This window comes from Micromys minutus (assembly GCF_963924665.1).
Source record: "Micromys minutus genome assembly, chromosome: 7".
Classification (NCBI taxonomy): Eukaryota; Metazoa; Chordata; class Mammalia; order Rodentia; family Muridae; genus Micromys; species Micromys minutus.
The window spans coordinates 58,061,658-58,074,705 of NC_137976.1; the positions used below are offsets into that span (position 1 = coordinate 58,061,658).

The 13,048-nt window shown below is 44.5% G+C and overlaps 1 protein-coding gene across 1 annotated transcript in view; it reads right to left on the reverse strand.

The window, feature by feature from the left end:
• The window catches only part of MYLK (myosin light chain kinase), a gene marked incomplete at its 5' end in the record, with an annotated part of 169,062 nt that extends 156,806 nt beyond the window's left edge, over positions 1–12,256 (reverse strand). Inside the window, one exon of the mRNA XM_080918785.1 lies at positions 12,092–12,256. Within this exon, the coding sequence (XP_080774911.1) occupies positions 12,092–12,256 (165 nt within the window). The remainder of the gene's footprint in view (positions 1–12,091) is intronic.
• Positions 12,257–13,048: the final 792 nt, after the last annotated feature.

Genomic DNA, 13,048 nt, shown 5'->3' on the forward strand with positions numbered 1-13,048 from the left:
TTTGGGATTCTGGTAGAGTTTCTAGTTCCACCAGTCATAGTCTTGTTTGCATATGGTTCCTAGATTTACCAAACACAAGTCTCAAATAAACATTGCATAAGCACCATTCACAGTCTTTGTGCAGACACTATGAAGGTGTTCTCTCCTGTGTAAGAATAGTTTCAAGATAGTTAAGGTCATCTAGAACAGACAGAGGCTTGCCACCACCAATGTGATACTCCTTAGAGCTGGGGCAAGTTCTTTGGAGCAATCATAACTAAAACAAGACTGAATCAGAAACTGTGGCTTCGAGATTAGCCAAGTTGCAGTATTCTTCAGAGCTAGAGTGATGTTTCCTCGAGGCATCCATGAAGTGTCCAAAGTACACAAGTTACTTGTGACCAGCTCGGACAGTTGCTGAAGAGAGGAATAATTGACAGTTCATTACGCTAGGTAACCAGGCACAATGCAGAGGTCTGGCAGTTGCCAATTAGGCTAAATGAACCACTGAGAAGGAAAAAAGGCACCAGAGGGCGTTATAATAAAACCTTACATCATGAGATGGGTCATGATTAAAAGCACTTGATGCTCTTGCAGAGAACTTGAGTTTGGTTTCTAGAACCCACAGGGTATCTCACAAACACCCATAACTCCAGTTCTAAGGGATCAGACACAATCTTATGATGTCTGGACAACACGCACACATGAAGTGAGCGTACTCATGTGGGCAAACCACTCATATGCAAAATTAAGTAAAAATTTAAACATCATTAATATTCTTAGCAATATCTAAGAGCATAAGCTGAGAATTAAGTCTTCAGCCAAATGCCTTTAGGAAGGGTTGACTCCATTTGCTGTTTCTCAGGAAACTGATCCTGTTTCCTGGGGAAAGCTGGTAAGGAGGCTGGTCCCAAAACTTTAAAAAGCTTTCTAAGCTGTGCACTAAGTGGGGCTTCACACAAGTTAAGCCCAGAAGGGCTGAGCAGCTAGCATTTGGGGAAAAAGAGGGTACTAATTCTTCAGCAGCACCACTCACACTGGGTGGATTTAGTTACTAGAAACTGGTTAACACTGGTCTCACTTTTCTTTGAGCTCTTCTGCAAGGCATGTGTTCTAAGAGCCCTTCGCCCTCCCCATATGTTCCTCCTGGTTTAATTCTGCTTATGTCTCCCCAGAGTTCTGAGAATGGGAGAGAGACAGTTAGCGCTCCCTATTCTCAGGTTGGAAGGAATTTATATACTATACAGTGCCACACAAATGTCTGGTATATTAGTAGAAATGAGAGCTGACCAGAATAATCTATATTACCAAGATACGAACAGACCAAATACTATAATAAAATGCTAAAGGGAAACAAATGTCAAGACTATTTGGCCAGTTTCCCCAGCTCATGTGAAGACTGCAAATATTCACAAATGGAAGTCCTGCAGTTATCAGGTATTTCTGCTTCTAAACTGTCTGACTCATGAGAAAATGCTCAGTAAACATGAGTTGCGTGAATCAGACCGAAACACTCAAAACCTACCTACAATAAATGTAGGGCATTAATGAGGCAGAGACTGACATTTAGAAAGCCTGTAGCCCACACAATGATTTCTCTCTGCTGGGCAACAACCAGGAGCTAAGAGTGGAGCAGATTTTCAAAAATGAGACAAACATGTTTGTTTATGATACTGGAAGCCAGCCCAAGGCTCTGTGAGTGCTAAGAGAATACTCTATCTCTAAGCTGCATCCCTTCCCCTAAAAAGGAGACACTGAAAGACTGGGTATGGTACACAAACCTGGAAATCCAGCACTGAGGCAGGAGGATGGGAACTTTGAGGCAAGTCTGGACTACATAGAAAGTTCTAAACCAGCTAGAGCTATATAGGGAGCTCAAATCTGAATGACAACGATGATGTAAAAGGCAGACATGTGAAATATCACACACTATAAAATACACCATAGAATTTCAACTCTTCCAGGGCCTTAGGGTCAGGTGAACTATGACTATTAAAAAAGGAATCTCAGATCTAAGAGGGGCAATTATTTTTCCAAAACATTTCTCCAATATTTCTCCAAAACAGCTCCATGGCAGGCAGAGCCCTAGACAAGCCTTCTTCCTATAGCTCAGAATGGTGATAACATAATTATATTCCAAATTGCCTCAAACATGACAAGGAAGAGGGTGCCCAGGGACAACAGATCTGGGAAAGGCTTCACAGAGGATAAAAGACCCGTTATTACCAAAACTAAACATAGAGGGTGGCAGCCATGTTTGGTTTTTTTTCCCTTTGGAAATTCAACTCATGTGTTTTTGTTTTTGCCTTTTACCAACATAGTATCTTGGTAGTTAACTGTGAAGTTGAAAGAATGTTACACGTGATCAAGTGTCTGGACAGAGAGAGTCCTAAGAAATGAGTCACATGAACTGGGCACTAGTAGAGGAGCACTGACTAGCACAGGTCTCCAGACTGACACTGTAGCCACCTGTATGCAGTATAGCAACTGAGACCATTTTCATCTCCTGGGAATATTTTCTCTGATAGGTAAGCTGTTACTAAGCAATTTTAAGAACACGCCGTTTAGAAAGAATCCAACAACAGCAAATCCTACTTACAAGGCTCCAAAGCCTCTCATAATTGCATGTAATAAGGACATTGGCACTTTGGTGAGATTGCAGTTGGTCTATGCAACCGCATCCTGGATTTTACTTTCTTTCCACTTTTTCGATATTCTCACACATTTCCATTTATGGGCGTAGCTCCCCCCAAATGCCCGGCAGGTGATATATTCTGTAACAGCTGCCGTACTGATGCATTTGTTTAACGATCTCTCTGGGTACAGGCTGGTTCCACTTTTGCTATTATAAATAGTGTTCTAAGCATCTCGATTTTGGCTATTTTCCCCGCTTCTCTGTTAAGAGTTAAGTTACAGTGTCAAAACAGAATTCTTGGCTAAATGGATCAATGGTTTTATTGCTCCTATAACATTCTTCCAGTCTGAGTCCCCGGAGGCTGAGGTAATCCTCAATGCTTCCAGCAAAGGAAGCTTCTTGCCTCCTCACTGTTCCCGAGCTGGGCTTTTGAGAGTGTTATTTTGCTACTTTTCAGGTAGACAGGACTTGAAAGGTATTGAAATTTCTGTCCGGTTGTCAGCAGGGTTGTACAACGCATTTTGTTGCAGGTACATGTTCTTCTGTATCCAGATGCTGTCTGTGATATTTTCAGTGTAAACTGTGGATTTGTCTTTGATCATTTATCTGACAGGATCTGGACACTGAACTCAGATTGCTGGTACAAATATTTTTACAAGCATTTTATTATGCTTTAGAAATTCACAGGCATAATTTCTATCTACTGTGAACAGAGACTCCAGCAATAAGAACATATAAAAAGTAAAAGGCAAACACTGAAGGTTATACATTGACAGGAAGATGCTTCCCCTCTGAATCTTTCCCCTCAAAGTATCACTTCCCAAACACAGCCTTCAGAAGCATCTTTCTGTTCCTATCATTAACTTCACGATCAACACTATTATTCTCTGCGTGTGATGACTGTCATTGGCTAATGGAATCTGAAAGCATCTGAGAGGCAGACTTCTGGAGCAACTATAGGGAGTCACTTGGTTGTGTTAACTGATGTGAAAGATCTGCCCATTGTCTGTGCAGACACCATTCTCTGGCTGCGGTTCTGAGTTATATTTATGAAGAACAGACCTGAGCAGCACCATGCATTCATTGCCTTCTGCTCTCTGACTGTGGATATAACACTCAGGATTGTTTGGGACCAGCTGCTTTGACTTCCTGCTGCCATGACTTCCTGGCCATGTTGGACTAAATACGTGTACCGAGAGCCAGGATAAACCCTCTCTCTCTTAATTTGCTTTTCTGAGAGTGTTTTTATCATGCCAACAGGAAAAGAAACTAAGGCACTTGCTCTATTTCCTTATAAATGTATCTTAACAAATGCATCAATTTATAAGAATTGTATGCATTAATGTGGTTCCATATAATGTTTCAATACATGCATATATTGATTCTCGTTTACATAGATTGAACATATTTCAGTTTAAGAGATATGGATTTTTTAAATTTATATATTCATTGTATGCATATGAGTGCTCTATCTGCATGTACACCTGTGTGACAGAAGAGGGCATCACATAACATTATAGATGGTTGTGAGCCACCATCTTGTTACTGGGAATTGAACTCAGGACCTCTGGAAGAACAGCCAGTGCTCTTAACTACTGAGCCACCTCTCCAGCTCACAGAGAGATCACTTCTGCACTTTCAGATTCACCAGTTAACCTTGTCTCATCCCTCCTCCCTCCTTAGTCTCCCCAGCCTCTAGTACCCACCATACTATTCTCCTCTTCCAGGTGTCCACTTCCTATGTAAAAATTCAGACAGCACTTAGAGAATTTCCACTACGAAGAGAAAGAATTTCTCTGACTTATGCTGCCTCCCACTTGCCAGTCCTGTTTGGATTTTTCAATCTCTTATTGGGCATTTATGGCCTGCCTATAAAGCCTAGGTGAAAAGCCAACTACAAAAAGGTGGGCATGGAGAAGAACCATCTCAGGACTGTTCCTACCCATCTTCTGTTACCCTACTATGACTTTAGACAGGCAGAGGGGAATGGCAAAGTCACAATTGGTAACAGACACCTTGTTGTTTGGAGAAAGCTACAAATTGTAGAGATGAGAGTAACATGAAAAGGCACATTTAGAGCAGAGAGCACCTGCTGACTGGTGTGCCCTGTGGAAATGTTGCTACATCCTATTTGGTAAGAAAAGAGTTTTCAGTTCTCAGCACCCACATTGGGCAGCTCACAACCGTTTCTGTGACTCCAGCTTCAGTAGCTCCAATATCTTCTGTCTTCCTCAGTCATACACGCATGCGCACATGAGAGAAGGGGGAGGGGGAAGGGGAAGGAAGGGGAGAGAGGGAGGGGGGAGAGAGGGGAGAGAGGGAGAGGGAGAGGGAGAGGGAGAGGGGGAGAGAGAGAGTGACCATGCACACACAAATACATTTTTACAAAGAAAAAAAAGACCCCTCTATAGGTTGATGTTAAGGTCATACATGACAGTGGAGAGGTAGGTGGAAAAAGGGCTAGGAAAATGGAAGAGGAGGAGAGGAGGGATATTTCGGGAGTAACGAAGATGGAGGCAGATGTTTATGTTTCTCTTGGCATATCTCTAGCTTGATGAGGTTGTTCTTATTATTTCTAAGGGTTTCTATGGGTCTTTTAATCTCATATAGAAGGGCAGTTTGTATCTTTGTCTATTGGTTGTAAGCTTATTGTGTAGAGGGTTTGTGAATTGAGAATTTGACATATAAATCTGTTTAATGAGCTTGGAGTCATGTTTATATCAGGCGGTGGAGGAAAGAAACATGAACGGGGCAGTCGTATCCACCGAGGACAGAGGCAACAGGGCAGGCGGAGTGAATCGCCAGGGAAGGGAATCTCGTGGAGAGGGCAGCTTGTGAACCGTGTGGCAGAGTCTATGTGCTCACCTCCACACTGGAGTGGCTCCCGAGGAGTGAGACCGGGGGCTGATAGCAACAGAATCATTATATTTACCGCAATACCCCTCGGATATAATTCTGTGTGTAAGCTAGCTACTTGTGAATTGCTAGAAAACCATCTTTCCTTCTTCACCAGAACACTAGCTTCAAATATGAAGCTCTGTCTTCTATGGAGTCTCCGTCCTATCTCTGCTCTAATAGGAGCACTGGTGGAGCCTTAGGGAACTCTGAGGGGATCTTCTAACCATGAACGCCCCTTTCTTCTGTACCTGGTGCAGCTCTGAAATCACCCATATTTGAACTCGTTTAAGTTCATCTCCATCGCATACACGAATGAGAAGGAATTACAAAGTCTGTTTAGCCAATACTAATGCAATGTCTACTCTATCGGCCCCATTCTTTTGCTGTAGGGATCTGGCATTGTAGACTACGTCTTCTAGCCACCTGGAGCAGATACTTGCAGGGATCTAGGAGGAGACACATTCCAGCTGAGTCCAGGCTAGCCTTCCTTACTACCGACAGAGGAGAATGTGCTCTTCCTCAAAAGGTGACATTAACCTTTGGACACATCTTATGCCTTAAATAAAATCTCAAGAACCCAAAGTTTCATTTCTACTGTGAATACAACATCTATTTTTTTAAATCCTTATTCAGTTTACGTATATGTATATGTGTATGTGTTTGTGACTGGGTGTGTGCAGTTGCACCATACGAGTGCCGGCAGAAGTCAGAAGGATTTGAATCCCCTGCAACTGGAGTTAAAGACAGTTCATAAGCAGCCATGCGAACACTGAGAGTCAAATTCTAGTCCTCTGTAAAAGCTGCAAATGCTCTGAACTGCTGAGCCATCACTCCAGCAAAAAACAGTTGTTGTTGTTGTTTAACATGCCTTTTAGGTGCAAATCACCAATACCTAAGAGCTAAATTAATAAGAATACCCTAGATCACACATGTCCAATAGGATTTCTGTGAGAGCAAAAATGTTTAGTAATCTGTGCTGCTTGACATGGTAGCTATTAGTCTCACACAGCCACCGAGCACTTAAAATATGTGTATGGCCTAGCATGTGTCTCTCCTTAGTAGGGCCAGAGAAATAACATTTTAATTTAATTCAATTAATTTATTTAATTAGCATTATTGTAAATTAAACACCCACATGTGACTAGTGGTGATTCTATCCAACAGTGCAAATCTAGACCCCAAAGAACTCACTCACATTAAGGAAGCAAAACTCTAACAAGTATGAAAATGGATGGAGTGCAGGAGCCGATGCTTTAGTATTAGGGAAATTCAGAAGCAATCGAGGGTGAGAAAGCTCATGCACATCCGTGAGATACACCCATCTGCCAGTGTGCAAAATGAACAAGAAACAGAACTAAGCAAGGACAGCAGGCAGCAGATAGGCATATACACCCAGTGTGCACAAAGGATGTGCAAGCAGATGTCATATTCCCATAGAACATTTCCGAATATCCAAACTGCTGATGAATATCCAAACTACCTCTGAAGAGCAGAAGTAAAAGGTAAGGCAGAGAACTATTGAGTTGCCTTTGAATTTTCATTACGTGTATTCATTTTATTTGTGGGGGAGCCTCAGGAGTGTGCGCCCCAGATCCTTTCCGTCCATCGTGTGTAGCCGAGGGACTGAACTCAGGTTTGCAGTTCTGGCAACAAGTGCGATTAATAATAGTTTAACACTGTGACCGTGTTCTTTAACGCAGGCACAGAGATGATTACCGGATGACACATCTTGAAGACCAGAGTGGTCAAGTCTTTCCTATGGTTATTATTTATAACTGGTCTTATGCGATTTTCAGTAATGGTCCACATCCTACAAACAGGACTCAAGTACTCCAATAAAATACCTAAGAGTAATACTTCAGGAAAGTGGTCTAAAAGGAAGTAGAATCTAAACCAATAAAGTAGGGAGGAAAAGGAAGTGCATCTTGATCCAGGAAGAGCCTGGGAAAAAGCAAGAGCCCCACGACATGGATGGGAAGGAGTGGGGGAGTTGGGCTTCCAATGAGCTCAGAAGCACTGTGACAGAAGATGGCTGGGAGCTCAAGGACAGCCCCACCCTGGTGTCCTCAATGAAGCAAGAATGTACTGAGCACACACACAATCATGCAGCAGACACTGGTCACTTCCAAGGCTCAAAGACAAACAAGGAACAGCCACTGAGTTCAAGACATCGGATTGAACCTATAGAAGAAAGGCTGGTCTCAGATGGTGTGCAAAACACAAGGTCTAGGTGCAAAAGTTCTGACACAGCACTTCTGGTGTCACCCAGGTGGGGGTAACAAGACTAGGAGTGCATGTGGAGCACCCCATCAGCATGGCAACGCCATTTCTGTTCTTTCCACTTCATCCCCAGCCCCAGTAGCAAACCTGTCAATAGACATTCTGCAACTGTCTGGTGACACACAGCTGCTGTTTGTGTGTACACACCTTTCTAAACCACACTAGGGGTCCTGGGGACCAGTGAAGGCCAGGCATGACCTTAAGTTCCTCGTGTCATTGAATACAGAGGCTACTCCTCTGTTGGACGGAAAATGGGAAAAGACTTTGAGAAAAAGATACTGCCATTGGTTAAAGCACAAACGGAAGCCATTATTGGGTTGTCTTGTGTTCCCTGCCTCTCCACAGCTGGAACAGTATCTGGCTTGATACAGGACAGCACTTTATAGGAGGCCTACCTCAGTGAGCCCTGGGGCTTGAGTGAAACCTTCAGGCTACACTTCTCAGGGAACATTAAAGCATTGACCCCTTGGGTCTGTAGGACAGAGGGTCTGGTGTGAAGGTTCTGTTTGTTTGTTGATAATGGTAAGTCTGTGGGCAAAGGGGAGGAATTCTGCACTGAATTTAGGATTTTCCCAGCATTGCTCTTTTCGCACTGGACCCTGTAGTAGGGAGGTAGGCTACCAATGCGACAGTTCTCTACATGGGCCAGAGAACAGAGGTGCTTCAGTTGGTCCAACAAGTGGAGGTTGGCTGTGGTCACAAGGAATCCCAGGAAAGGATAAGGAAGAAAATGAGAGCATCCAAGATGTCCTCTTTCTTCTTTTACTTTTAATCATGAAAAAGATAGTTTTCTGTGACATTCTCTAGATGACTTTAGCACAGAAGTGTCACTGGGCCACCCTGAACTGCAAAGAAGGCCTCTGGAGTTATTTCAGATATTGAAAGAGCCAGCTAAGGAAATGGGTACAGGTTATATGTTTAATGCTCAAAGTATCTGTTACAGAGTGGAAAGGTACTTAAAAAAAAAAAAAAAAAGATGCAACAGATCGAATCCCATGTGGAGAAAGGTTCAAGTCTGAAGTGCCCCAGAGAGACCTGAACAAAAGAGTACAATTGGGGTACCACTCTAAAGTCACCCACGTCCTAGCTGATAGGAAGACATGTATTATTAGAGGTAAGGTTCATTTAGGTTTTTGCTTAAAAGTGGGCACAGGAGGGAAGTGGAAGTGAGTAGGCAGTTGGCTTTAGCTTTCAGGAATAAAAAGCAAGAAGCCCAAGTTTTAACCAACTGCTAATCTGGAGGTGGTGAGTAAATAAATAGCTTTCATGACTTGTTCACATTGGTGACATCCAATGAATTTTAATGAGGGCACAATTCCTGATGTCTCCAGAAGCTGGAGGCTTAGTTTATTATTGCGACTCTCAAGAGAGAGGGGGGAAGCCAGCGGGAGTTCTTGGGCATCAGCAAGGAAGAGGCCATCAGGAACTGCCCGGCAGAACTGAATGGTGAAGCACAGTCTCACAAAGGCACCACTGAGCTCCTGTGAGAGCCCAGTTCTCAAAGCTGTTGTCCTACAGTGGCTATGAGGCAGACACAGATACAGAAGCCTGGAACAGGCTATGTGCCCAACTCGAGGAGGGCACTGCAGGCAGGGTCCAGAGGTCCAAAGGTAGCCTTGAGGGGGCAGCTGGTATCTCTGGCCAAGCAAGTGAGAGCCTGCATTTTGAGTTCAGTTTTTCCTAAGAGCAACTCCCAAAGCCATGGGACTCCAACACTATCATCTTACTTCTTATTTCTGTGGAGCTACCAAGGCAGGGCATCCCTGGCTCAGCTTTACCTTTGTTATCAACACTGCCAGCTTCCTCACCCTGGGGTGATTAGAGGTGGCCCTTCCCTGATGTGAATGTGTCCGAGTGTTTGTGTTGATAGAGCACTTTCTGCCACAGCTGCCTTTGCTGCAAGTAAGCCATGGTCTATGTGAATATCCCTCTCTAACAGCCTTCTAGATATATCTCAGCAGCCTGACAAAGCTGTTCTGGGCTGATCCTGGTGGGGTGGCAAACAGCAAGACAGACCCATGGACTGACTCATAAGAAACACACAGCCACAGGGAATATGCAGAGTCAACTATTTGGTCAACATATGTCAAATCAAATACTCTCAAGACAAGGCTGTTTTAAGAATTCTGCAGTCAACACTAATATAATTTGAGTTTGGCTTGTCCCCAAGAGGCCCACATGATGAAAACTTGTCCTTAGGGTGGCCACTCCTGGGAGGTGGTTTACCCTTTATTGTGTAGAGCCTCGGTGGAAGCAAATTAAGTCATTGGGAATATGCCTTTGAAGGGGCTGGCGGGCCCCTGACTCCTGTTTGTTTCTGGGTCACAGAGGGTGGGTAGCTTTTTCTATCATATATGCTTCTGTGACGTGCTAACCCTCCAGGGGCCCAAAAGCAACAGGCCAGGGATTCACGGCCAGAAGCTTCCATGAATCAAAATAAAGCACCCTTTAAAGGTTGAGTTAACTCAGTGATTTTATTACAGTAGCTAACACAACTTAGTAAATGTACCAAATGATACTGATACTGATGATTGAACTTGTATTATGTGATTTTCGATTCAGCCAGAGAAGAGCTGTGTAACTTCATGAAACACCTTTAATGTCTTATTAGCTGCTCTTCCCAGCCTCTTGTGATCTAGAAGCAGCCAGAAGTTTTTGTCTGGTTCTGTTTTTCTCAGATAACAAAAGCCTGACTTTGTGGAAGGTACAAAGAAAGTAGGTGCACTAACTACTAGGTGAGTGTTTCATGGAGGTTCCAAGGCTCTTAGCTCAAAGATGTGGCTGGTTCTTTTGTAACGATGGCCATGGTAGCGGCTGGGGCTTCACTGTGTTATGAGGAAGCCGAGCCAAGCCAGGAGCTGTCTCTCAGCAGCAGTGTGGTAAGAGGGTGGGGTGTTCTGCTGACTAAGGCATGTCTTAAATGGCTGTTAAATTTTATAATGTGTATAGTTCAGCATTTTATAAGAACATTCGCAGAGGCGCACAGCCATGGTCACTATCTAGTTTCAGAACATCTTCACCATCTCGGGAAGAAACTGAGCACCCAGCAGCTATGTCCATCTCTCTCTCCACCACCTGCTGGGCAAAACATCTCCTTTCTGTTATCACAGATGCCATCCTGGACATGCAATATAAGTGAGATTATGTGGTTTTGCCCTGTATGCCTGGCTTCTTTCATGTGCTAGAACGTTTTCAAGGGTTACTAATGCTGTGGCATGAACCAACACTTCTCTGTCTGAGCACTAAGGGTTTCTTCCTGGGGTAGGGATGAGAGGAGGTGGACTAAATTGAGGGCAACAGAGGAGAGTCTCATGCTGGCAGGGCCACACACATCCCCAACATTGCCCCCTTGGTCTGCTTTTGAGAAAATAAAGGAAATGCAGATAGTGGAGTAGACCTATTAGCAAAGGTCCTACCTGGAGAGGCCAGTGCCTTGTATACAGCTCTGGCCTTTTCCTACATACTCTCCAAACCTGCCACCTACACACAGGTAAGACCAATAACACCCAAGACACATCTGCTGGACCTCTTTCTTCACCAGCTTCCAGGAGCTCACACCTTCGGTCACAGGGCCACAGGAGTTCATACTTCACTGAGTGCTCACACCAAGACTTTTAAGCTTCCAGGGATGGGACCCCTGTGCTTGACCTCCAACAGTACCCATAACCTCCCTCATATCCACGCTGCCTCTGTGTAAAGCTGATTTAATACCTAACAACTTACTAAAAGGTTACTAGGTTACAGCATCAGCCAGTCTTACGGATCTTCCTCTATGACTTGATCTTTGCCTATCGAACAAGAGGCAGGCGAGAATTGTTGTTCGTACTTTCAGAAGAAGAAATGGAGGCCCTACATGGACATGAGGTCGAGATTTGTTGGCAGAAGATGGCAAAATGAAGTCAGGATCCTATCTGTCGTCCCATTGCTTTGTGTGGGATCAGGAGGTCAGCTGATAAAACATTCCATCCAGTGGGAATGTTTGAAAAACATCATTTCACTTTTCAGGAGCCCGGATTCTGGAGCACAAAGTGCACTCCTTCAAACACCAGGCCATGTATCCAGGACATATCCAACAGCAAAATACCTTAGGATGGTCAATTTGCATGGTCCCTTCCATTACTGAGTCCACCAACACAGACCAAAGTTCACCATAAACCAAGAAACAGCAAGATGGTATACATTCAATTTATATGACGGTCCAAAGGGAGACTAGGCTTTTTGCCATGTCAGGCTTGCTGAAAACAAGGTTTGAGGGACACTCCTGGCCTTCCCTGCCTCCCCATCCACCATGCTTCTTACCCTCCCTTCGAACTTGGCGGTGGCTCCTTCTTTGATGCAGAGGTTCCGAGGGGGCAGAATAAAAGCCGGGGCCTCAGTGAGAGGCACGGAGCTGACCCTTGAGGAATCCACACCGTGGGAGGTTTTGGACACGTGTGATGAGGCAAACAGCTTCACGTCCCCCATGGTCTACAAAAGGAAGAGGAGCAAGTCAAGTCTTACAGTATACAGCATGCCAGCTTCCTCATAGATACGACTTTGCCCGGCCCCATGGTTTGAGCTATGAGAAGCAGGGACCCAGTGGTGTCAGCGTCTACCTGGAGTGCCTCACTGTGGCTTCTCCACATAAGGTACCAGATAAGAAAGAGCCAGTCCTAGAGACCAGCTCCCAGGCCCAGCCTGCCGTCATAGTGCCCACTAAGAGCTTCCATCTGTCTTCTGAGAGAGCACGGCTTGGCCAAAACCAGAAAAACTGGATGGCCTGTACGTTTCTCATGGGCCTCTGAGGCCTGCGTTCAACTGTCATCTATGTGAAGCTCTGAGGTGGAGAGTCCCAGCTTCTTTCTAAACTATAAGAGAGCATGGGCTACAAACAATGGTGTTGGAACTCCAAGAAAGGCAGGAGACTGCGGTTAATGTGATGGGGGCCTAGGTGAGAAGGTGAGAGTAGGTGGGTGAATGAAGGGGATTGTGTCAAGCCAGGGACCACATGGTACAAAGGCTCAAAGAGCATTAAGGAAAGGAAGGAGGTACCAGAAGGTATCCAGGCTGATTCCTTCCTTTGTAACCAAGGTCAGGAGAGGCTAAACCGTTATCAACAGATAAACAGCAAAAAATAATGCTATCACTGCCAAGAACACCTTGAACCTGGGATCCTGTTTAAGGCAGATCTGAGACTAGATACAATATGTCTGCAGGCTGTCAAGGTTGGTTAGGACTAAAGGGTTGCCGTGGAAAGGGACAGGGGCTGCCCACTGG